This window comes from Cydia amplana, chromosome 21 (genome assembly GCF_948474715.1).
Source record: "Cydia amplana chromosome 21, ilCydAmpl1.1, whole genome shotgun sequence".
NCBI classification, from domain to species: Eukaryota; Metazoa; Arthropoda; class Insecta; order Lepidoptera; family Tortricidae; genus Cydia; species Cydia amplana.
Genome location: NC_086089.1, coordinates 5,897,448 through 5,924,624, shown reverse-complemented (window position 1 = coordinate 5,924,624; position 27,177 = coordinate 5,897,448). Strand labels below are relative to the sequence as shown.

At 44.9% G+C, this 27,177-nt stretch overlaps 1 protein-coding gene across 1 annotated transcript in view; it reads right to left on the bottom strand.

Moving 5' to 3' along the window:
- Positions 1-324: 324 nt before the first annotated feature.
- The window catches only part of LOC134657854 (sister chromatid cohesion protein PDS5 homolog B), a 42,208-nt gene continuing 15,355 nt past the window's right edge, over positions 325-27,177 (bottom strand). The window contains exons 3-19 of the mRNA XM_063513432.1: positions 26,459-26,653; positions 25,665-25,855; positions 24,644-24,851; positions 21,983-23,029; positions 21,250-21,427; positions 17,826-18,014; positions 15,762-15,855; positions 15,495-15,678; positions 14,356-14,577; positions 12,475-12,612; positions 11,768-11,827; positions 11,520-11,679; positions 9,223-9,341; positions 8,077-8,220; positions 5,937-6,101; positions 2,120-2,215; positions 325-441 (exon numbers count right to left, since the gene is read on the bottom strand). Coding sequence (XP_063369502.1) covers positions 340-441; positions 2,120-2,215; positions 5,937-6,101; positions 8,077-8,220; positions 9,223-9,341; positions 11,520-11,679; positions 11,768-11,827; positions 12,475-12,612; positions 14,356-14,577; positions 15,495-15,678; positions 15,762-15,855; positions 17,826-18,014; positions 21,250-21,427; positions 21,983-23,029; positions 24,644-24,851; positions 25,665-25,855; positions 26,459-26,653 — 3,492 coding nt within the window. The 3' untranslated portion in view covers positions 325-339. The remainder of the gene's footprint in view (positions 442-2,119; positions 2,216-5,936; positions 6,102-8,076; positions 8,221-9,222; positions 9,342-11,519; positions 11,680-11,767; positions 11,828-12,474; positions 12,613-14,355; positions 14,578-15,494; positions 15,679-15,761; positions 15,856-17,825; positions 18,015-21,249; positions 21,428-21,982; positions 23,030-24,643; positions 24,852-25,664; positions 25,856-26,458; positions 26,654-27,177) is intronic.

Genomic DNA, 27,177 nt, shown 5'->3' with positions numbered 1-27,177 from the left:
GGTAGTGGTTCACTCGGAGTTGGGTCGATTGTTGGTAGTTATTCACTCGGAGTTGGGTTGCTTGTTGGTAGTGATTCACTCGGAGTTGGGTCGCTTGTTGGTAGTGGTTCACTCGGAGTTGGGTTGCTTGTTGGTAGTGATTCACTCGGAGTTGGGTCGCTTGTTGGTAGTGGTTCACTCGGAGTTGGATTGCTTGTTGGTAGTGGTTCACTCGGAGTTGGGTCGATTGTTGGTAGTTATTCACTCGGAGTTGGGTTGCTTGTTGGTAGTGATTCACTCGGAGTTGGGTCGCTTGTTGGTAGTGGTTCACTCGGAGTTGGGTTGCTTGTTGGTAGTGGTTCACTCGGAGTTGGGTCGCTTGCCGGGCGGTTCGTCGACGTCCGTCTCCGGCGGCTGCTCGAGCCCTGGCAGCTGGATCTGCGTGTCGGACGCCTCCGATGGCTGAAAACATCATGTTACGGTGATAATTTGATACCGAGATTATTCCTAGTAGGAATTTCCTACTATAGGGTTCCGATATAACAACGATAAAATTGTAATTGAACCTGCCCCCGGCTGTATAACAATATAATATGATCAAATTATGAGCTTCAATATTGGTTTTTCTTACATCATTAAAGTAAACTTAGAAATTCGTTTATTTTTTATTTTATTTATAAAAAATTAAGTACGAAAAGAGAATACTGATTTAGCTCTGACTATAATGATAAGATACTTATATGATTAATTTGATTTCATTTTTCACGAGAAATATCGACATGAATAATATTACATGCAAGAAATGAAACGTACAATAAACTATAACAGCTCTACTTGAAATTAATATTTACAAATCCATGCTTTTTTTTCGTTTCCATATCACTATAACATCTATGGTTTTGTATGGTAAATTATTTGGACCAAGAACTTTTGTCCATACAAAACAATACTACATTTACAAAAAAGGCAAAACAAAATATAAGACTTTCTTTTATCGACACCAGGAGCCGCCGTACCACGAGTTTGACATTGACAAATTCGCTAACATCTGCGTAATTTACTTTTTACACATTTCGCTTGCACTAATATGCCAGTACGAGCGAGATGCGTCGCAAGTTACGCACACGCTAGCGAATATATCTGTGTCAAACTCATGGTAAGGCTACAGAAGTTGATGTAAAAGATTAATTAACAAATCATAAAAGTAAGTTTACGGATCCATCAAAAGCAGATTCACTACATTGCAAGAAACAAAAATCTGAAATATGTATGACAGGCAACCATGACACTATGCAACACAGAGTGCAGTCGCAGGGCACGGGTTACCTTGAGGTCAATGACCCCGGGTGGTGCACGCGCGTCCAGGCTGCCCGAGCGCGGAGGGAGCTTGGAACAGAACGGTACACGCTACAGGGTCTCATTTGTTCCATGGAATTTATCAAATTCCTAATAAATATAGTTCGTATTTTGGAGAATAGTACTAGAGGCTCGCAATAGGGAATAGCCAGCCTCGTGATACTAAACGGCCTCGTTTCCCTCGTACGTTCGGCTGGCAATTCTTATGTTGTATGAATATCTATTGCCGGCATGTCTTGTTACGATACTATGTTTTGAAGTTGATATTTCAGTATCCGAGCAGAGCGAGATCTTAGGGTCAACCAGGGGTGACAGAAGGGCATTCTATGTTTGTTAGACAATAATCCAAGTATTATTTTCATCAAATTTGGCAGGAATATATTTCACATATTATATTTTTAAATCCGAAAATAAATGCTTTTCACCGCAGCCTCTGTATGGATCACAAGTAAATATTAACCTTATTTTGAGTGTTTAAAGGTAACGGCTAATAACCACCTGTTAATTAAAAACTAACGTTGAAGGTTCAGCTACTATTGAGGCTATCTAAGGAGTCGAATTTTGAATTGGTTAGTATAAGGCGAGTTGGGCGTGCAGCGGGGCGGGGCGTGTGGCGTGCATGTTAAACAAATGCAAGCGTATAGGGGCGGCCTTAGTGCACGCTGCTCACATCACGCGTGAGCCCACAGCCACGCTGCACGCCCCGCCGAACGCTCCGCTTCGAGCGTCCACTCAGGCCTTACACTTAGCAAGTTATAAATATTGAGTAAGTAGTGTGTGTTACCTCGACGTCGTTGGTGTCGATGTTGTCGGTGGCGGGCCGCGAGCGCTTCTTGCCGCGCGGCGCAGACTCCGCAGGCATCGGCTTTTTCGGCTGGAACTGGAAACGATGCGATATAAGTTTAATCGGCATAGGATGGTGGCAGAATAAAATGCAAAATAAATGTTGACTGAACATCTACGGAATTACCCCAGTATATGTATTTTGCAAAAGAGGTGCATAAGAACTATCTATCGTATGAACTACAGACAATCACTGCAAAATGTTTTCAGGGACAAAGGTTTTCTAACCTTAACTGGCATATATATATACGAACTCTGTAAATCTCTTAAGAGCAACAAGAATTATTTTACAACATTAGCTTCCCTCCGCGACAACCTTCGCTCTCAATATAAGTATAACTTAAAACTGCCTCTAGTCAATAATAAAACTTACGATAAAAGCACATATATTACTGCCATTCGCGTCTTTAATCGGCTTCCAGACGAATTAAAAATGTTAGATGACATAGAGTTTATGCGTAGTTTAAAAAAATGGCTTATAAAGAATGAATTCTATTCTCTCAAGGATTTCTTTGAATAATATTAATATCAATAATTCATACATGCTATGTATGTGTACAATAGTTATGTGTTTCTTAGTTTTAAGTTAGTTTTAAGTGTGCATTGTATAACTGAGTTGGGTTACCGTTGAAACTCACATGTAACTACTATTTAACAACTCTGTAACACGGTTGTACAATAAAGATCTATCTACATACAAAATTTAGCCCTCCGCCATATAATTGCGGGACAGCCAACTCTGCTTTATAAAGATGTATGTATATGTATGTGTGTGTGTTACATAAACCTTTTGGACGCCAATGACGGATATATCAGCACAGGATTAATCGGTCACATACCACAGAGCAACATAGACCTACGTGCACATGCATAAAGTTCTATTTCAGTTTTGACACTTCGGTGTCGGGTCCTCAGAAAAGTCCAGCAGATTGAAACTTATCGCCGGACGGATGAGTCGTGATCGTAAAGCTTTGGATTCCTCCGAAAACGGTGCCGTCATATGACGGCCGTCATATAGCGGCCGCAAAAGACGGCCGTCTTTACGGTGGCGACATGTGGAAAGTACCACGGCGTCATAACACACCGTCATCCACCAAGGTCAAAGCGGCAAATTTGAAAAATGTAGGCGCGATGGGATAACGTCCCATAGAAAATTTGAATTTCGCGCCTTTTCCTACTGACAAGATTTGCTTGATCATCTATAATTTACTTGGAGGATGAAATATCATCAGAAGAGGAAAATAATCATAGTACCGAATCATTTATTCAAATCTCGTGTCATTTATTCAAAATGGCGTCACCGCTATCTAATAAAACGTTCACGAAACTATCGACACCGTCATGACGGCCGTCATCTTACGTTACGTTGACAATCAACGTAACGTAACGCCGTCTAGGAAACCGCGCCATCTTGTTTACATAGACAACGTTCTAGTGACGTCAGTCAACGCTATATAGCGGCCGTAATATGACGGCACCGTTTTCGGAGGAATCCAAAGCTTAAGGGAGGGGAGGTAGGGGACCATTGCGCAGTCGGGAGCCTCGGGCACCAGTGTTGGCCGAAACGTTAATGCAATTGAAAATGTTGGCCATTAACCATTATAAATTGAACCTTAAACCGTAACGGACGATTACAGTTTACGGTTCAATTTATAATGGTTTATGGCCAACATTTTCAATTGCATTAACGTTTCGGCCAACACTGTCGGGCACCCCCTTGTAAATCAAGAGTATTCAGGAGGGGGAGGTCCCCTACCTCCTCTACTACTGCAATGTTCTTGCTCGCTCGCACGTTACGCGACGCGTAGCAACATGTCTACCGATCTTCCAAAAAATATCTACAAACATTTTACGTGACGGCTCATCCCTATAAAAATGAACTGTCATAAGGAACATCATTGGACGAGAGAGATATATTTTATTTAAAGTTGTCCCCTACAATATTTTTACAAATTTCCATAAATTTTTCGATCTTTCCATTCCGTGACCGCCATACAAAGTCTATGGGGAAAAAACCTTGGGACACTTTTTTCTCCTATTAGGGTAGAAAGAGCTCGTGATTCTGAGTAGAAATAACAGAAATTCATAAATTAAAAAAAAGTGTAGGGGACAACTTTAAATAAAATGTCCCATATTCATAAACGTCTGCTAAGCAATGATTTATAACTCAAGATAGGTTATAGGCGTTCCAAAATTGAAGCGCTTAACTTGTGACAAATTGGACAAGTTTCCTTTAGACGCGGCTGGACAAGCGAGAAATGTGCACGTGCTAACGAGCTCCCGCACACCGAAAGAGAAAGAAACGACTTTATGTTTAACAACGAGTGTGACAAAGATGATTGTAATGAGAAAACTAATAAAAAATAACAAATTTCTTCGTAGGCACAGAAATCAATATGGAAGTATTTTTTGTGCTCCTCAAGTATGAGTATAACCTATCTATGGTTATATAATATCATTGCTGCTAAGTTAATCAGCTGATGATCGTAGTTTGTCCCTATCTATGGCACAACGACAGATAGGGACAAACGACGATCATCAACTGATTAAGCAGCCGTTTATGACCGTAAGTGTGTATGTACTCGTATATAGTTTGTAGCTTTCTAATAGACCCCGAAGGCTAATCCTATTGTCTATTGTTCAGTAAAACCGCACGTGCTACTTACCTGCAAAAAAGGGTCCTAATTATTCTATTTGGCACCTGAGCGCGGGCTAGTCCAACGCTAAAAAAACCAGTGTAGGTGCGCTCTCCGATAACGCGCCTTTGTTACGCATCTCGATGACACATTTTAGACTGGTTCTGTAGCGTTCGACTCGCCGGCACTCAGTAACCGAAGTACCGATTTTTTATGCAGGTGGTTGTGGCACGTGGCACGAGCGGTTTTTCTTAACAATAGACAATAGGATTAGCCTTCGGGGTCTATTAGAAAGCTGTAGTGTATAGAACTATACATGCTTATATACGTGTATTTCAATGCTATATAATCAATGATCTTATGAATAAAGAGTAGTCTTATTTAGAATCTGGTTGTGTCAATACACCTCCCGACATCCATCCTCATATGGCGATCCTGCCATCGCAGCGCTTTGCGCGCTGCCTATCGCGACGTCCGCGACCGTGACTACCGCGCGCGAAAGTGTTACATTTATTTATCAAGGACTAAATCTTTGGCTGTGAAAAACAAAATTAAAGACGGTGCTCGACATGGGACTCATTGCAAATATGAAATTATAAGTGTGGAACGAAGATGGGGTCTTCGCAAACAAAAGAAGAGGTCGTTATAGCCCAGACTGCTGCCGGGGGCTCCAGCAACAGCGCCGAGGTGGTTAAGAGTATAAATACCACAAATATTCTGCTCGTCGTGGTGGTATGCATCTTTGGTATCATATGCTACACAAACTATACCTGCAGCTCTGGCGGGAGGAAGACGCGCGTGTTGACGAAGAACTCGTTCTGCGGCGCGAAGTACATGGTGGGGATGCGCGCGTCCGAGGGGAAGTCGCGCAGCTCGAAGCTGGCCGAGCGCGCCCAGATCACGGACATGGCCAGGTCGCAGATCGTAAGTGTGTATGTACTCGTACCTGCAGCTCTGGCGGGAGGAAGACGCGCGTGTTGACGAAGAACTCGTTCTGCGGCGCGAAGTACATGGTGGGGATGCGCGCGTCCGAGGGGAAGTCGCGCAGCTCGAAGCTGGCCGAGCGCGCCCAGATCACGGACATGGCCAGGTCGCAGATCGTAAGTGTGTATGTACTCGTACCTGCAGCTCTGGCGGGAGGAAGACGCGCGTGTTGACGAAGAACTCGTTCTGCGGCGCGAAGTACATGGTGGGGATGCGCGCGTCCGAGGGGAAGTCGCGCAGCTCGAAGCTGGCCGAGCGCGCCCAGATCACGGACATGGCCAGGTCGCAGATCGCCCACATTTTCTGAAACACACACATTTCATTATTTATTAAACTAGTAGTTCGCCCCGAACTGAGAACTCGCGGTTCGCCAAAATGTTAGATCGTTATTTTAAAATTGTAAATTTAAAAACTATATTATAAATGTGTAAGCCGAGCACTTTCATTTGATACCAAACTCGACCATACTTTCTTGCAAAAAAGATGTCCAGAATAGCAAGACCCATCACAAATAGCTTTTTAGCCTTCTAAGCTCGTCTAGCTCAATCACCCCTTGATCGAGCCTGCTCATAATTTAATGACTAAAATATAATGCCCTCAACTACACGTTTACCCAATTTCATTTAAATTAGAACAAATTTACTTAAGTTATTGTGTATCAAACTATCATCTGATAGTTCAGCTTAAAAACATCGAAATGCCGGGACGTGCCCCTAGCCAGCCGTGTGCTCCAAGTTGAATGTAAGAACTTCACTTCGCTTCGCTCGCTCGTTCGACTATTCATAAATTACGTCATTTCAAATTGGGGGGGGGGGGGGTCTGGACATCGGATGATGGTAGCATGACGTAGGAGGAAACGGGGTCATTCGAAGCATGATTTTTGGATGATTTTTTTATGAGGTCAAAAATAAATGACGTAATTTATGAACAGCCCCTAAGGCGGCCGGTTAGAACTAGATGCATCTGGCCGTAATATACCGGAGAACCTAATTACATCAATCTGCCTTTCAAAATCCCAGCCTGGAATCAGTTCTTCCGCCTTAATCAAAATATTGTATCGCCTGTTGTTTACCTCTGCTTGTGTTTCTGGTTTCTTTTTGTTTTGTTTTATTTTTATTGAGATTTGCAATAAAGAGTAGGTATTTGTAATCTCATGCGATTTTCCGCATCGAGACGATTGGTATATATACAGGGTGGATTTTCTTTTTGGGTCAGTGAGGGCAGCTACCAGATCCCGTGCTGCTACGAGAAAACGGTCTAAGAAGACCTTCCCTCGATTTCAAATTAATGAAGATTGGCTTTTACAGATTTTGGAAAAAACATACAGGGTGCGAGAAAAAGGTCATTTTTGACAAACTTTTTTTTTGATGCCAATCGATCCCATTCCTATTAAGGATCAAAAGCTTGTATGGAACCAAAAAAAAATTTCCGGCTAGAAAAGCCACAAATCGAGGAAAACTTTTCCCATACAATTTGTATGAAGATGAAAACTTTTATTTTTCACATGCTATTTTTGTATGCCAATCGATTCCATTCCTATCTAGTATCAATAGTTTCTTTGGGGTCAACTTACGGTAATGTACTAAAAAGCCACGAATTAAAGAAAACTTTTTCCATACATTTACTATGGAGAAAACGTGAAATTTAATTCACATTTTTCTATCTGGCCAATCAGTCCTGTTACATTTAAGGACCATAATACTGTATGAAGACATTGATGTAGGACTGATGGCGAGATAGAAAATTGAGAATAACATTTCACATTTTCCCCATAGTAAATGTATGGAAAAAGTTTTTATTAATTTGTGGCTTTTTAGTACATTACCGTAAGTTGACCCCTAGGAAACTATTGATACTGGATAGGAATGAAATCGATTGGCATACAAAAACAGCATGTGAAAAATAAAAGTTTTCATCTTCATACCAATTGTATGGGAAAAGTTTTCCTCGATTTGTGGCTTTTCTAGCCGGAAATTTTTTTTGGTTCCATATAAGCTTTTGATCCTTAATAGGAATGGGATCGATTGGCATCAAAAAAAAAGTTTGTCAAAAATGACCTTTTTCTCGCACCCTGTATGTTTTTTCCAAAATCTGTAAAAGCCAATCTTCATTAATTTGAAATCGAGGGAAGGTCTTCTTAGACCGTTTTCTCGTAGCAGCACGGGATCTGGTAGCTGCCCTCACTGACCCAAAAAGAAAATCCACCCTGTATATAGCCTATATTGCGTGATCGTGACAATCAAAATAATATAACTTGCGGATTTATATAAAAACTTACGTAGTTGTAGTTGTCGTCAGACTCGTGCAGGGCGTCTTTGTGGTTCTTCATCCGCTCGACGAGGCTCTTGTAGAACCCGTAGCAGTAAAAGTCGTTGCGGGTGATCAGAGGCTCCAGCACGAACCATATGCACTGCTTCATCACCTGTAAACACAGAACACATGATGAATTGGGATCAGGGATGTTGCGAATATCCGCATCCGCATCCGCATAAAATCGATGCGGATTTAATGCGGATGCGGATGTGGAACAGGTCGGTACAGGAACGTCTTAGCATCGGCGTAAGTGCTAGACTGCTAGGTAATTTAGTCATTAACCAAAAAACCTATTAGAAATGAGCAGTCAAGCGTGAGTGGGACTTAATGTACGGAACCCTTGGAACGCGAGTCCGACTCGCACTTGGCCGGTTTTTTGAAATAAAAATTACTAAAATGTAATATTTGACATTTTTTATGGTACTATCTTGACATCCGCATCCGCGGATGTGAGCCTTTAAAAATCCGCATCCGCATCCGCATCCGCAACATCCCTGATTGGGATGATTTTATAACAAAATCTAGTAAAATACGAGGGCTGATCCGAAACTTGTTAGTTGCTCCTGATCTACTAATGCCATTGCAATATGATTTATACCATTGTGAGGGATATTTCAGTACGTAAAGAGGTGATGTCAATTCATTTTTAGAAAACGCATTGGTTTTTTTTCCGGCATTCACCACTGGAGGGCTTCGTCACATTTTCTTTAATATATGACATCTATTTCAGTTTATAATTTATATATCGTAGTGTGACTACCTACTTAAAAAACACAAATCAAAATATTTAATAAAATAATTTGATTTGTTCCCAAAGTTGTGTTTAAAAGTGGAATTAAATGTATTCTAAGCTTAATATAAGGGTTATTTCTTAGTCACCTAAGCATAAGACATGTCAGGTGCCTAAGTGAATATGTGTGTTCAAATGTGTCAGCTTTGTTGTTGACTGTTTTTTTAAATTGCTTTTTTAATTATTGCATGTGGTGTTTACCAGTAATTAGTTATACATTCAGCATGTTATTTAAGTTTGTATAGATGTAGGTTTCAATGTTAATAAATAATAACTGTTGGTGAACCTTAAAATAATATAATATAAATAAATATGGTATACCTTAAGCTGCGCCACGTTGTCATACGTGTCAAAGAAGGGGTCGTGTGTGAGGACCGGCACGGCGAACACTAGCATGTAGTCGGGCAGGATGTGTGGCAGCTGAGACACCGCGCGTTCCACTGTAACATTACAAAACATAATATATTTTAAATTTTATATTAAAGGAAAAAATTGAAAAAGTTACGCTTCCGGCAGGACTTGAACCCGGATCCTCCACATTCCGTGTGTTGATCTTAACCAATTGAGCTACGGAAGCCTACCAGGACATCGCAAATCTTTCCATTCCTTCCTTTATGCATACACGCCTCTGGGGTGGCGTATAGCGACATCTACCGAAAGACGATTACATCTTTTACCGGCACCGGAGTCTCAAGTTGCATTTTTTCCTTATACAATTTGGAATATCGCTCGTGGATGTATCTGCTTGTTAAAAAATTTATTTATAATATAGCAAACAAATTGTTGATGTCGATTTTTTGTAACAATGTGTTACTTCATTTTAAATCAGTTGCTATTTAAAATAATTGAGGGTTCCAGGTCCATTGGAATATTACCTTGAATGTATGACATTACGTGGACAAAACATAATCCGTACAAATGCGTACCTCTATTATACTACCTCTGGTCTTGGCGTACGTACCTAATAAATTGATGAATTGTGTCTTTCAAACTGAATGTAAACATTGTTAACCCTTTATCCGCCAAAGTCGTCAATATACGCGTAGCGTTCAAAGGGTTAGGGTATAGTTCGTTTTTTAGGGTTCCGTACCTCAAAAGGAAAAAACGGAACCCTAATAGGATCACTCGTGCGTCTGTCTGTCTGTCCGTCCGTCTGTCACAGACTATTTTCTCAGTATATATATGTAAGTGTGTGACCCAAAGATGGACATGTAACGTAAATAAATGAATTTTAAATATGGAGGCCATTTTTGGGGGGTAAATGAGAAAATTAAAAAATAAAGTTTTTCAAACTATATGGTGTTATTATATTAAATGAAAGAGCTTATTGTAAGAATCTCAAATAAACTACTGAGTCTAAAATTTGGATTTTTTTTACAAAATAGTTTTTACCTATAGATAACAGGAAAACCTACGTACGGAACCCTTGGAACGAGTAGTTTAGCATTATAGTTTGTCAAAAGACTGTCTCATTTCAAACATACACATAGAGAATCATACTATATTTGTCTTACACTAGTACTAGCACCCAAAAGAAAAGGATGAGTATAGTTTTCCTGGTCCTTACTGACTGACAAATTGGTTTGACTAACTATATACTATATGTAATAGTCCGGGCACTAGCCACTGGGCACTGACCCTTGGTGCCGACGGTGATGTTGCGTATGTACTCGCGGCGGCGCACCACGTCGGCCAGCATGTACCGTGTACTCTACGTGTAATAGTCCGGCACTGACCCTTGGTGCCGACGGTGATGTTGCGTATGTACTCGCGGCGGCGCACCACGTCGGCCAGCATGTACCGTGTACTCTACGTGTAATAGTCCGGCACTGACCCTTGGTGCCGACGGTGATGTTGCGTATGTACTCGCGGCGGCGCACCACGTCGGCCAGCATGTACCGTGTACTCTACGTGTAATAGTCCGGCACTGACCCTTGGTGCCGACGGTGATGTTGCGTATGTACTCGCGGCGGCGCACCACGTCGGCCAGCATGTACCGTGTACTCTACGTGTAATAGTCCGGCACTGACCCTTGGTGCCGACGGTGATGTTGCGTATGTACTCGCGGCGGCGCACCACGTCGGCCAGCATGTACCGTGTACTCTACGTGTAATAGTCCGGCACTGACCCTTGGTGCCGACGGTGATGTTGCGTATGTACTCGCGGCGGCGCACCACGTCGGCCAGCATGTACCGTGTACTCTACGTGTAATAGTCCGGCACTGACCCTTGGTGCCGACGGTGATGTTGCGTATGTACTCGCGGCGGCGCACCACGTCGGCCAGCATGTACCGTGTACTCTACGTGTAATAGTCCGGCACTGACCCTTGGTGCCGACGGTGATGTTGCGTATGTACTCGCGGCGGCGCACCACGTCGGCCAGCATGTACCGTGTACTCTACGTGTAATAGTCCGGCACTGACCCTTGGTGCCGACGGTGATGTTGCGTATGTACTCGCGGCGGCGCACCACGTCGGCCAGCATGTACCGTGTACTCTACGTGTAATAGTCCGGCACTGACCCTTGGTGCCGACGGTGATGTTGCGTATGTACTCGCGGCGGCGCACCACGTCGGCCAGCATGTACCGTGTACTCTACGTGTAATAGTCCGGCACTGACCCTTGGTGCCGACGGTGATGTTGCGTATGTACTCGCGGCGGCGCACCACGTCGGCCAGCATGTACTGGCGCACGAGCGCGCGCAGGCGCCGCTCCGGCTCGCGCCCGCCCAGCGCGTACATGCCCATGAAGTCCAGCGGCAGGCACTTGTTCGGAATACCCTGGACAAAAAACATCAAGACATGAAACAGGCAAAGACATAACTGTGATTGTAAATAAATAAAGGAAATAATACAATAAAAATTAAACCTTTGAAAGTCCTTTATGTAGTTTCGCTGCAAACGCCTCTCTGACTTGTGGCACGGGGTCCTGAAAAGAAAGTTTGTTTTAGAATTACAATATCTAAGCCATATTTAGAGACTATCGCATCTAAATAGCTAGGCTGGGTCACTACCGACTAGGCTACGGAGGCCGTTATAGGATAGACTCACGATCATGAGATGGCTGAGGTTGTAGAACTGCTCGGCGGTGTACTGGTCGCCGACGCCCTTCTGTTCGCATATCTTCAGCATGGCGGCGCCCGCGCCTAGCCGCAGCCACGCCATCTCGGCCTTCGACAGCTGGTTTTGTATAGTGTTGTACAGTAAGGCGGTATGATAGACTCACGATCATGAGATGGCTGAGGTTGTAGAACTGCTCGGCGGTGTACTGGTCGCCGACGCCCTTCTGTTCGCATATTTTCAGCATGGCGGCGCCCGCGCCTAGCCGCAGCCACGCCATCTCGGCCTTCGACAGCTGGTTTTGTATAGTGTTGTACAGTAAGGCGGTATGATAGACTCACGATCATGAGATGGCTGAGGTTGTAGAACTGCTCGGCGGTGTACTGGTCGCCGACGCCCTTCTGTTCGCATATCTTCAGCATGGCGGCGCCCGCGCCTAGCCGCAGCCACGCCATCTCGGCCTTCGACAGCTGGTTTTGTATAGTGTTGTACAGTAAGGCGGTATGATAGACTCACGATCATGAGATGGCTGAGGTTGTAGAACTGCTCGGCGGTGTACTGGTCGCCGACGCCCTTCTGTTCGCATATCTTCAGCATGGCGGCGCCCGCGCCTAGCCGCAGCCACGCCATCTCGGCCTTCGACAGCTGGTTTTGCTGTGGACATCAATAGGGCATTAATACAGAGATTAGGCAAATTAGGGGTCGCTGATTAATGGCGTTATTCATGTTTGCACTCGCACATGCGAATCGCATCCAGTGTGGTATCCACCTAAATCGTCTTGGAGTATATATAATACCTGCAGTAGGTCCCCCTTGTGCACTATGAACGCGTTGAGCATGCGGAAGGTCTTCTGCGCGGACAGCTCGTCCCGCTTGAGCCCGAGCAGCCAGCGCGCCATGCACTTGAGCCCCTCGAGCTTGCATCGCGTTTCCTCGGGCAGTTCCTCCTGTATATACCTGCAGTAGGTCCCCCTTGTGCACTATGAACGCGTTGAGCATGCGGAAGGTCTTCTGCGCGGACAGCTCGTCCCGCTTGAGCCCGAGCAGCCAGCGCGCCATGCACTTGAGCCCCTCGAGTTTGCAGCGCGTCTCTTCGGGCAGTTCCTCCTGTATATACCTGCAGTAGGTCCCCCTTGTGCACTATGAACGCGTTGAGCATGCGGAAGGTCTTCTGCGCGGACAGCTCGTCCCGCTTGAGCCCGAGCAGCCAGCGCGCCATGCACTTGAGCCCCTCGAGTTTGCAGCGCGTCTCTTCGGGCAGTTCCTCCTGTATATACCTGCAGTAGGTCCCCCTTGTGCACTATGAACGCGTTGAGCATGCGGAAGGTCTTCTGCGCGGACAGCTCGTCCCGCTTGAGCCCGAGCAGCCAGCGCGCCATGCACTTGAGCCCCTCGAGTTTGCAGCGCGTCTCTTCGGGCAGTTCCTCCTGTATATACCTGCAGTAGGTCCCCCTTGTGCACTATGAACGCGTTGAGCATGCGGAAGGTCTTCTGCGCGGACAGCTCGTCCCGCTTGAGCCCGAGCAGCCAGCGCGCCATGCACTTGAGCCCCTCGAGCTTGCATCGCGTCACCTCGGGCAGTTCCTCCTGTATATACCTGCAGTAGGTCCCCCTTGTGCACTATGAACGCGTTGAGCATGCGGAAGATCTTCTGCGCGGACAGCTCGTCCCGCTTGAGCCCGAGCAGCCAGCGCGCCATGCACTTGAGCCCCTCGAGCTTGCATCGCGTCACCTCGGGCAGTTCCTCCTGTATATACCTGCAGTAGGTCCCCCTTGTGCACTATGAACGCGTTGAGCATGCGGAAGATCTTCTGCGCGGACAGCTCGTCCCGCTTGAGCCCGAGCAGCCAGCGCGCCATGCACTTGAGCCCCTCGAGTTTGCAGCGCGTCTCCTCGGGCAGTTCCTCCTGTATATACCTGCAGTAGGTCCCCCTTGTGCACTATGAACGCGTTGAGCATGCGGAAGGTCTTCTGCGCGGACAGCTCGTCCCGCTTGAGCCCGAGCAGCCAGCGCGCCATGCACTTGAGCCCCTCGAGCTTGCATCGCGTCACCTCGGGCAGTTCCTCCTGTATATACCTGCAGTAGGTCCCCCTTGTGCACTATGAACGCGTTGAGCATGCGGAAGATCTTCTGCGCGGACAGCTCGTCCCGCTTGAGCCCGAGCAGCCAGCGCGCCATGCACTTGAGCCCCTCGAGCTTGCATCGCGTCACCTCGGGCAGTTCCTCCTGTATATACCTGCAGTAGGTCCCCCTTGTGCACTATGAACGCGTTGAGCATGCGGAAGATCTTCTGCGCGGACAGCTCGTCCCGCTTGAGCCCGAGCAGCCAGCGCGCCATGCACTTGAGCCCCTCGAGTTTGCAGCGCGTCTCCTCGGGCAGTTCCTCCTGTATATACCTGCAGTAGGTCCCCCTTGTGCACTATGAACGCGTTGAGCATGCGGAAGGTCTTCTGCGCGGACAGCTCGTCCCGCTTGAGCCCGAGCAGCCAGCGCGCCATGCACTTGAGCCCCTCGAGTTTGCAGCGCGTCTCTTCGGGCAGTTCCTCCTCGGCGCACCACTCCTCGTCCGGCGCGTGCGGCCCGCCACCGCCCTCGCGGACTAGGAGTTCCTTCACGATCTAGAGAAACACCATGCGATTTAGACACAAACTAGAATAGAATAAAGAATAAAGATCATTTATTTCAGCAATAGGTTACAGATATACCAGGGGTCTCCGCACTAGGCAATGCCTGTATCGCGGGGAACCAAATTACAATTAAATATCGGAGCTGTTACATTTAGTCTAACATTTAGTAAGAAACTACTTACGAATAGTAATCTTAACTACAAACTAAAGCTAACCCTAGACACAATATTGAAACTAGATCCTGTCAAATATGGCTTCTGTCTCGGCATAATTTTGTGAGTGCAGCAGTATGAAAAGTAGTTTTTTCGCTTCCATTTGAGTGCAATCCCTGAGGTTACATAGTTTGTTTAAACTAAGTATAAAATTGAAAATAAACAGGACAAAATGGTGGGTCACTTAATGAGAGGTGGCATTTTCTTTATTAAGCGGGAAAACCAAGAAAACAGACCAAACATTGCGACTAATTCAGAAACTGAGTTTTTCTTAAGTCGGTTAACGACAAAAGAAATCTCTCATCTCTAGAAATACCCGCCCGAGAACCGTAAAAACGGGGCGTCTATTGCACCGCAAAGAGCCAAGCTCTTAAATATGAGGAGTATTAAAGTATGAGTCATATTGTGGCAACTTAATAGACAAGACCCAACTGGATTTTTTTTGTCGAGTGCGTCTTTTAGTAGCTATTTTCTTTTTTTAATATTAAAGGAAAGAATGAAAAAAATTACGCTTCCGGCAGGACCCGCCAATTTAAATCCAGAACCATATTTTTTCCATTTTTTCTTTTATAAAAAAAATGTAGTATAGTTGCAAACGTATCTGCTTGTTAAAAAATAGCTATTTTCTTATGTAAATACGACTTAATTATGTACATTTTTTACCACAAAATGCTAAAAACATAGAGCAAGACCAACCTTTCTGGAGACGATGTTCTTAATGTGCAGCGGGAAGCTGTCCGGCATGTTGTGGGCGATGTGTCCGAGCGTCACTATGGCGGTGCGGTAGTGCTCCGAGTGGGGGGTCAGCGTGCCCTTGAGCGTCTCCAGGATCTCGGTGAAGATGGCAGACCGCTGCTCCGGGACGTTCACGAATAGACATCTGAGAAAAAATTTACATGTTAAAGTGTCATGGCGTAATTGTATGAAAAGGTGTCCGTCAAAAAACCTGACTTATGAGATTACCTGACAGCATTCTTGGCCTGTTTGGGCGTGCCGACTTCCGCGTAAGCCTTGCACAGCGAGATCAGTCGCGGGAACAAAGATGGACACGCCTCGCCTGTTAACAAATACAATTATTACTTATTTAGTAAGTAGTAAGTGTAAAAGAATAAAACTATAGTCTTATCGAGTTTATAGCGCCATCTAGCGGACGATTAGGCAGGTTACTCACTCAGCGGGCGGTATTTCCCAAAGAACGTGAGCGCGGCTAGAATATGCGGCGCCACAGTTTCATACTCGTGTTCCAGGAGGGCTGTGAGTCGTTCCAGCACGTCCGAGTGTGAGAAGGACAGCACAAATAATAGCTTCCTCTTCTCTTCTACTGAGCGACCTCAATACTTACGCATTCTACGTCGACACATCGTTAGCGCGATGTAGAAATCGCGTCGGCCGCTTCAACGCCATCTAGCGAACGATTAGGCAAGCTACTCACTCAACGGGCGGTATTTCCCAAGGAACGTGAGCGTGGCTAGAATATGCGGCGCCACGGTTTCATCCTCGTGCCCCAGGAGAGCTGTGAGTCGTTCCAACACGTCAGAGTAAGAAGGACAGCATGAATAAGAGCTTCCTCAATACTTACGCCTTCTACGTCGACACATCGTTAGCGCGATGTAGAGATCGCGTCGGCCGCTTCAACGCCATCTAGCGCACGATTAGACAAGCTACTCACTCAGCGGGCGGTATTTCCCAAGGAACGTGAGCGCGGCTAGAATATGCGGCGCCACGGTTTCATCCTGGTGTTCCAGGAGAGCTGTGACATAGCGATGGGCGAGTCGAGTTATCTGATTCGAATAATTCGAATCAGCTTACAGATGAGTTAATTCGAATCAAGACTATTGGCAATTCGAATCAACTCGACCACTAGCTAACTCGACGAATGAATCACCAATTCGCCAACTCGCCGAGCAGAGTCAACGCTATCACACTGCTACTAAGGCCATTCAAAAATAAACCTTAAAACCGTACCCCGAAGGCTCTTTTTACAACAACTGCCGCTCGATTCGCCGTCTCAACTCGAGTTGGTACTATGACCATTCAAAAATAAACCTTAATTCCATGACCCGAAGGTTCTTTTTACAACAACTGCCGCTTGATTCGCCATCCCAAGTATCCCAACTCAAGTTCACTGCTAGTATGGCCATTCAAAAATAAACCTTAATTTCGTGCCCTGAAGGTTCTTTTTACAACAACTGCCGCGTAACTCGCCGTCTCAACTCGCTCCGCGCCTGTGCCTGTGACCTTGTCGCGAACCACGCGAATCGTCGAGTCGAGTCAACTCGATTTTGAATTCGAATCAGCGGCCGAATCAATTCGAATGATTCGAATTGAAAAAAAGTAGACTCGTCACATCGCTAAGCTGTGAGTCGTTCCAACACGTCCGAGTGCAAGAAGGACAGCATGAATAAGAGCTTCCTTCCTCTTCAACTGAGCGACCTCAATACTTACGTATTCTACGTCGACACATCGTTAGCGCGATGTAGAAATCGCCTCGGGCGGTACAGCGCCATCTAGGGCACGATTAGGCAGGCTACTCAGCGGGCGGTATTTCCCAAGGAACGTGAGCGCGGCTAGAATATGCGGCGCCACGGTTTCATCCTGGTGTTCCAGGTAGAGCTGTAAGTCGTTCCAACACGTCTGAGTGTAAGAAGGACAGCATGAATAAGAGCTTCCTCTTCAACTGAGCGACGTCAATACTTACGCATTCTACGTCGACACATCGTTAGCGCGATGTAGAAATCGCGTCGGCCGCTTCAACGCTATCTAGCGGACGATTAGGCAGGCTACTCACTCAGCGGGCGGTATTTCCCAAAGAACGTGAGCGCGGCTAGAATATGCGGCGCCACGGTTTCATCCTCGTGCTCCAGGAGAGCTGTGAGTCGTTCCAACACGTCAGAGTGTAAGAAGGACAGCATGAATAAGAGCTTCCTCAATACTTACGCCTTCTACGTCGACACATCGTTAGCGCGATGTAGAGATCGCGTCGGCCGCTTCAACGCCATCTAGCGCACGATTAGACAAGCTACTCACTCAGCGGGCGGTATTTCCCAAGGAACGTGAGCGCGGCTAGAATATGCGGCGCCACGGTTTCATCCTCGTGCTCCAGGAGAGCTGTGAGTCGTTCCAACACGTCAGAGTGTAAGAAGTGCGCCGGAAACACGAAGGACAGCATCACCAGGAGCTTCAGGCCGCGCTCCGCTGCCACTTTTTGTGTTGTGCCTGAAAAATAAAGCGTGTAATCAGTAAATAAACTACTTATCTATATTCAAATTTATTGGCCCAGCCATAAACCCTTAGCATCAGGGCCCTTAAATTATCACCTTGCTTACATAATCTCGTCTGCAGAGGGGCAGGAAAAACCTTGACAGACATATATTTCTTAGATGAGGGTTCATACCTACCGACAATAGGGTTGGCAACTGTCAAAGGTTTGCATAGATGGCACCATCATAGCTTGCCTCTTGTTCTATGAGATTTGGCTTAAAGGGCAGGCATCCAGGGCATTAAAAAAACAAAAATATGTCACAATTCTAGGGATTAACAGGGCAAGCTATAATGGTGCCATCTTCTAAACTTCGACCGGCTAACCCCATAGCCCTAGTTACTTATGCATTCCACGTTGACACATAGTTAGCGCGATGTAGAAAACACTCCGGTCGTTTTAGCGACATCTAGCGGTCAATTGCGTTACATACCGCACTCCTCGGCGATGGAATCATCAGATCCCCTGCAGGCGCCCTCTACGTAACCGACGAGGATGAGCAGGGCCTCGTGGTCGATCATGACGGTAACCCTACCCTCGATAGTTGTGAATTCTACGTTGACACATCGTTAGCGCGATGTAGAAAACACTCCGGTCGTGTCAGCGACATCTAGCGGACAATTGCGTTACATACCGCACTCCTCGGCGATGGAGTCATCAGAGCCCCGACAAGCGCCCTCTACGTAACCGACGAGGATGAGCAGGGCCTCATGGTCGATCATGACGGAAATCCTACCCTCGGATAGTTGTAAATTCTACGTTGACCAGTGAACGCATATAAACCATGGAAGTATTCTGTCCGCTCAATTATGACCCAACGTAAAGTATTCGATTGTAGGCGGTGCTTACAGACTGTTCGATTGGCAACTTCAGTTCGGCCGAGATGACAGTCAGTGACGGATGGCTAAATTGGTTTATAAAAACTACGTTTTTTTGTAATTAAAAATGTCTTCATGTGTCGTGAAGTGGTGCAGAAGTTATTTTAGTTCATATCAAGGACAGTGGAATCACTTTTCACTTGTAGTAAACAGATATCTTCAGGTAAAATTTGGAATAAACATGACGACATTTTTTCAATACTATCGTGCTAAGCTAAAACGTAATAACTGCATACGACTTTCATAACAACATACGACTTTTTAAATTGCGAGGATAATAGGGATGGTTTTATGCCAAATGAAGTAGACTATTTTATTAATTTATGTTTGGTTTAGGTGTTTTCTATATAATTATAAATGTAGTAATAAATTCCTTCTTACAGATTTGTATTTTCCTTTTTTATTTCATGAGATGGAACTATAAAAAAACTACCTAGTTATTTCAAATTAATAATCAAATTTGGTATTGTCATTTTACATTACTTTCCATTCAGATTCCCACAAGATGCTATTCGCAGAGAACTATGGAAAAAAGCTGTCCAATTAGAGATACATGAAATTGAGTGGATGCCTGGCAAGATATCTAGAATATTATGTTCTATCCATGAGATAACCCGTGAGATAATCATACCCGGTCTCCTATATGTAGATACATTTTTTTCTATCACGCTTTCACTGAATTAATTTAACAAATACACACATTATCTGAAAATGTTGATCATTTGAATCCAGCCTCTACTGTCACATATATGTAGGTTCTCTCTCAAGCCATTTCCGTCAGTAGAAAAGAGCGGCAAATTTAGAAAATGTAAGCGCGCGAACGGTTATGGTCCCATACAAAATTTTGCGCCTTTTTCTACTGACAAACTTGCTTGACCGGCTATATACATATAAAATATTTCCATTAGAACTGAAAGTGGGGATTTATTGTGACTCCGCCTGTTCAAATGTTTTTGACCCGATTCGTGTACTCATGTAAATTTTGCAGGCTGTATAGCCTGTCCGATTTCTAAGATCAAGTTCGCCATACATTTACTATGGCGTACTTGATCTTAGAAAAACGGACAGACTATACCAGTACAGCTACCATCAGTTTGGCACTGACATAAACGCCGTTGAGAACGTAATTTACTTTCTATACATCTCGCTCGTACTCGCATATTAGTGCAAACGAGATGTATAGAAAGTAAATTACGTTCTCGATAGCGTAAATGTCAGTTTTGACACTGTCAGTGACTCATGGTACGGGCTCTGAACGTGACTTCGCACTGCCATACAGATTGATAATAAAATATACAAACTACTTATTATAGCGGAATACATTTATACAACAATGAATATTTAATTATGTTGAGTTAGTCTGTCATTTAATTTTATAACAACATTTTAACTAGTTATGTTTTAATCTGCATTAAATTATTATACGTGAATTATTTGACTGGTTCTTCAATGTATGTCATTTAATTTTATGACAACATTTTAACTAGTTATGTTTTAATCTGCATTAAATTATTATACGTGAATTATTTGACTGGTTCTTCAATGTATGGCATAAACCTATCCCTGTCCAAGTCATATTCTAATCAAATATGAACCGCGAACTCTCAGCGGCCAGTACGTACAGTAAGAAGGTTATTAGCGGATTAATGTCGCTGATTGGTAGTTATTGACATTATATGCATTTCATCTACACTTAGCTGTGTACGTTAGTGTAATAGAGACAGGCTCTGTAAACTTATCGTCTTATTTAAATGTAGGCGTAATTGTGTATGTGTGCTAATTTGGCCCGAGAATTTGAACGGTAATGTTCCCAAAGGCGGTTTCCAGTTATATGCTTTCACTGACGTTGACACATCGTTAGCGCGATGTAGAAAACACTCTGGTCGTTTCAGCGACATCTAGCGGTACATACCGCACTCCTCGGCGATGGAGTCATCAGAGCCTCGACAAGCGCCCTCTACGTAACCGACGAGGATGAGCAGGGCCTCATGGTCCATCATCACAGAAACCCTACCCTCGCTAGTTGTAAATTCTACGTTGTCACATCGTTAGCGCGATGTAGAAAACACTCCGGTCGTGTCAGCGACATCTAGCGGACAATTGTGTTACATACCGCACTCCTCGGCGATGGAGTCATCAGAGCCCCTGCAAGCGCCCTCTACGTAACCGACGAGGATGAGCAGGGCCTCGTGGTTGATCATCACGGAAACCCTACCCTCGATAGTTGTGAATTCTACGTTGTCACATCGTTAGCGCGATGTAGAAAACACTCCGGTCGTTTCAACGACATCTAGCGGACACTTGTGTTACATACCGCACTCCTCGGCGATGGAGTCATCAGAGCCCCTACAGGCGCCCTCTACGTAACCGACGAGGATGAGCAGGGCCTCGTGGTCAATCATGACGGAGCTGACGCGTTCGAGGAGCATCTTCACGGTGTTGTAGTACAGGTTGGTCATTACTGGCTGGCCGAGTTTCTTTAGCACGTTCGACTGACAAATATAAATGTTATTATAACTTGGTCAAGAAAATCTAGTCAGTAGAAAAGGCGGCAAATTTGAAAAATCGCGGGCTAGCAACACTACATTTGAATTGTTCGAAAATCGCGTGTCATTTATATCTGTGGAACTGTTTTGTTTACATTTCATCGTTGTTCGATGTACATTGCTGCTTTTTGTTCGTTTCCTCGGGATACCACACTTTAGTTTGCTTTACATTGCTACTAACATATCCGGCTTGACAGTCTATATAAATAGTCTCCCACGAAAAAATCAAACTAATTACATAGCTAAGGGTGGTATATTCCACGTCTCCAATTTCTTTGTCCAATGTCATTGCGTCTCACTCTCATTAAGCAAAATGTGAGAAGCAAAGATATTGGACAGATGGAACACCACCCATAGATACTATAAGTTATATGTGATAGCAAACCAGCAGACGAGCCGCCTGATGGGAAGCGGTCATCGTCGCCCATGGACAAGCAACATAACACAACACAATTTTGAAAAAAAGTAATGCATTTTTGGAAAGAAATGCCAAAAACTTACCGTTGTACGAACACACACTTCGCAGCTAACATTAGGGTTCAGTATCATCTCCATACCCTGCAGCAGCTCGGGCGCCTGTTTCATATGCGCCGAGAACTTATTCAAGAACTCCTGTGCCTTAACCGACTCCGGCAGGAATTTGGAGCTTATGTGTAAGACCTTAGCGATCAATTCCTTTTGCACCGCTGGTGTCGGTGGTTTCCTGTGTAACTCTACCCATTCCGCGACCGTACGACGCACCGCTAACTGATGTTTCTGAAGTTCTATAAACGCTTTAGTTGCGTTCGCGTCGACATTTGACATGAGATAGTATAGCTTCTTCATTCTAACTTGGGGCGGCAGAGTGTAAGGAACGAGAGAGGTGTTCAGCAGTCTTTCAACGAGCAATCTGTCTTCTAGAGCGGTCATGTAATATCCGTGGAGGATTTTGTCTTTAATCCATTGTACGGCTTTTTCTGTAGCCGGCGGCACGCTTTCCTCAGTCAAAAATTTTCTGTAAATCATAGCTAGACCCGACATGGCTTCTTTGCGGATTTTGAATTTTTTATCCAGAGTTCGCTCTCTAACAAAATGGAGTAGGTCTTCCGATTCAGCTACAGCTTGGAAGTCTCTCTGTGCTGTTGCTATTATGGCCATGACGACTTCATACCTAACCTGTTCATGAGCATCATGCTGTCTCATTTTCAATGTCTCCGTTATGTCTTTTCTCAAGTCCGGGTGGTGCACTAAGAAGTGCATGCAATACTGGACACATTTGATTCGAATCGGGACTGCTATATCATTAAAGCGTCCTAGGAACGCTCGCCACAAGGCTGGATATTGCTTGGCAAGTCCTGAGCCGGGTTCGGAGAACATTCTAGCAAGTAGCGCTACAGCGCTGAGTCTCTCCTGGAACTGAGCGGATTTGAGCTTGCACTCGAGCTGGGGCAGCACGGCGATGAGGATGGAGGGGCAGCACTGGTTCAGTTCATAGATAAGCTCGTACACTTTGGAGAAGATGAGCAGGGTTTTCTCTTCTTTTCCGAGGATTAGGACGTGGTTGAAGAACTGTAAAAGAGAAAATAATTTTAATAAATTGAGTTTCTAATCTTGACATACCCTACAATTTGAAATAATAATTTGTTTAGGGTGATAACCCAGTTTAAAAGCGTTAATACTTGTATCTCGTATATATCAAAGGCTAAACGAAATTCTAATATTCTTAGAAATTCAAAATGACCATCAAGTGTGCCAAAACCCGTGTTCTTTATAATATTCGATGCCACAAGACTGTTTGGAATTGACTTGGAGGATACAACTAAACGGAGTAGCCATTAACAGGCTTTCCCCTCTGTCGAAAATAGGCGGCCAACGGTCATACACAATGTATGGACTGACGTTTATCTGACATGGCTATTTTTACGTTACGCATACATTTGACGTTCCCCTCCCCCGCAAAAATCGGCAGACTGTTGTGTACAGAAAATTACAGACATGGCGTCTCCGTTTGATTATATCCTCCAAGGGAATTGAACATCTCATTTAAAATCTTACCAAAGCGGCTACTGAAAGAAACTTTGTAGAATATTCTGTTTTTAGAGTAGACCTGATACTGTCAATGTCCACTTCCCAATGGAGGACTCCAATCAGTATTATACGAGCCATCGAGTACCTTAACACATTCAGTGCTGAAATCCCGACTATCGGGTATTTTATGATTTCGTTCATAGGCCGGACGACCCGATAGTCGGGATCGTGGTACTACAGATTTATATGAAGAATGTTTTGTGGCCTGCTGCTGATGTCCTGTTTGGCCGGGTGGCAATGAATGTGTTAAGGCATGCAACTACACTTTATAAACTTAAGGGTAACTCACCGCCTGTATATAAGGTTCTAGTCTCGCTCGTCTTGCTGATCAGCTCCTTGGCGAGCGCGTACGCGTGCTTTCGCTCACGCTTGTTCGGCTCGACCAGAACGTCCAGCATGAACGATTTCACTTTGTAACATGAACCTTTAGGACAGCATGTGTAACTCACCGCCTGTATATAAGGTTCTAGAGTCTCGCTCGTCTTGCTGATCAGCTCCTTGGCGCTCACGCTTGTTCGGCTCGACCAGGTTCATGAGGATCACGTTCAGCAGCTCGTTGGAGACCACGTCAGACTCTGTGATGAGCGGGCACAGCACGTCCAGCATGAACGATTTCACTTTGTAACATGAAACTTTAGTTATAAGTAACATACCGCCTGTATATAAGGTTCTAGAGTCTCGCTCGTCTTGCTGATCAGCTCCTTGGCGAGCGCGTACGCGTGCTTCCGCTTGTTCGGCTCGACCAGGTTCATGAGGATCACGTTCAGCAGCTCGTTGGAGACCACATCCGACTCCGTGATGAGCGGGCACAGGACGTCCAGCATGAAGGATTTCACTTTGTAACATGAAACTTTAGTTATAAGTAACATACCGCCTGTATATAAGGTTCTAGAGTCTCGCTCGTCTTGCTGATCAGCTCCTTGGCGAGCGCGTACGCGTGCTTCCGCTCGCGCTTGTTCGGCTCGACCAGGTTCATGAGGATCACGTTCAGCAGCTCGTTGGAGACCACATCAGACTCGGTGATGAGCGAGCACAGGACGTCCAGCATGAACGATTTCACTTTGTAACATGAAACTTTAGTTATAAGTAACATACCGCCTGTATATAAGGTTCTAGAGTCTCGCTCGTCTTGCTGATCAGCTCCTTGGCGAGCGCGTACGCGTGCTTCCGCTCGCGCTTGTTCGGCTCGACCAGGTTCATGAGGATCACGTTCAGCAGCTCGTTGGAGACCACATCCGACTCCGTGATGAGCGGGCACAGAACGTCCAGCATGAACGATTTCACTTTGGACGAGTGCTCCGTGCTGTCAAAATAAAGGATGTTTTAAGTTTCGTTAATGTTTTCCAGATAAAAAAGGCCTTTTAAGGTTCCAAAAAAAAGTGTTTACTGACCGCTTTACAACGACAAGTAACTAGCATTTTAAAGTCAGCATTATAAATGTATACAACACGCCTCAAAATTAAAAATATAAAATTTATCCGAAGTAACATTGTCAGACATTGGCCGAGTCCACACAGAGTGAGCATACGCGCGAGGCAATTTAGTCACGCACAAAACGGCCAGTGTGGACGTGCCTTGGCCGCACTGCCTTACTTCACAAATTATGGCGAATATGTACAACTGTACACATATAAGGTATGGGAAAACGTTTGCACACACACTTCTATCAAATTTGTCTACATTCAAAATACACAGATATCAGTCAGCTCACTTGACAATCTTGAACATAAGCGAAAACAGCGCGCAGAATATCTCCTGGCAGTCTTCCAGCTTGAAACACGTGGTGAACAAATAGACATAAGCCAGATTCTCAAACAGTTGAAGACCTAGCTATCGGTCTACTCACTTGACAATCTTGATCATGAGCGAGAAGAGAGCGCAGAATATCTCCTGGCAGTCTTCAAACTCTAAACACGTGGTGAACAAATAGACATAAGCCAGATTCTCGAACAGTTGAAGATGTAGCTATCGGTCTACTCACTTGACAATCTTGAACATGAGCGAGAAGAGAGCGCAGAATATCTCCTGGCAGTCTTCAAACTCTAAACACGTGGTGAACAAATAGACATAAGCCAGATTCTCAAACAGTTGAAGACCTAGCTATCGGTCTACTCACTTGACAATCTTGAACATGAGCGAGAAGAGAGCGCAGAATATCTCCTGGCAGTCTTCCAACTCGAAGCACATGTTGAACGACTTGACGTAGGCAAGGTTCTCGAGCAGGTAGAAGTAGCGTTTGAAGGCCGGGTCCTTCGGGTCCCTGAGACCTTGCAGCTGGTTGATTAGGAACAGGAATATTGTCTTCACCTGTGGATAAACATCAGTTTTAATCTCATGTCTAAAGTACTTTTTACAATATCGTAATTTTAATGGAAAAGTCCGCTTTGACGATTCTAAATTTATCTACGATACCAGAAGTAGACAATGGCGTTATCTTGAAATATTCATGGGCATACAAGCAACGCATCAAGGCTTGCTATGGGAAGTTGGATACTCGACAAGTTGGTCTACTATGACTGTAACATCCCTGGTCGTCTTCATAGGGCCTTCAGGCACAAAATAAATAATAGTACTAGGTACAGAAGACTCACTCTCTAACAAAACGCGTCTGTTACGATCAGCACAGATATGGCCACTAGGTGGCGACAGCGCCACGCGCGGCTTATGGCTAGCCACCAAAATTGGTGTGGAACGGATGTACTTTTAGCTACCTGTAGCAAAGCAACGAAATCGCGGAGTGAGCCACGCCTGCTTCAGGCGCGTACACTACACACACAGCACATACGCGATACAGCACGCTATGAGCAGCTGGACGTCGCAAGAAGGGTTGGTGAGGGACTCGTCAGCACAGAGCGTCAGATATACCTACCCCCTTAAGTTCAGTTATCTGTGGGATGTTATGTAACATACCTGTTCCTGGTCTTTATACGGCGCTTCAGGTGCGTACACACGCAATACATCCGCGATACAACACGCTATGAGCAGCTGGACGTCGCGAGAAGGGTTGGTGAGGAAGAAATCGTCGGCGAGGTGGATCGCCAGGGGGATGTACTGCTGGTACATGCCCTCATCCTGGCCTAGACCTTGGAGGGTGTGCGCCAACGCCTGTAGACAACAAAAACAAGTAAACTGGTGCTCCTGTTACTGTTTCTGATGTGTACTCAATTTCAACTTAATGTAGGTCAAGTAGTTTCGAGCTAATTGGCTGTGACAGGCAGACACGATCCTATAAGGATTCAGTTTTTTTTTCTTCAAAATAGTGGAATATCTTTATAATGTACATGTAACAAAGTCGTCTTACTAAATTACTTCGCGATAACCTTATAACGTGTATAAATAAAAAATACTTATTTCGGTGAGTCGTCTTATGTTTACAAAAACGAAACGGCAGGAAAATTCTATCTAACTACCAAACCTGCTCACAAAATTTCAGGATTCTCCTGAAGTGCGGTTGTGAAATATGCGACCTGTAGTGGAGAACATCAGCGTTTTTTCCCAAGCTGATACGGAGACCTTTGCTAACGCTCAGTCAATTTCAATACAATATCTTAATTTGGTTTCTTCGCGGACTGTATCGTATGGAGCATTTATTAAGAAACTTATCGACGTCATTTGATAAGTGAAATTTG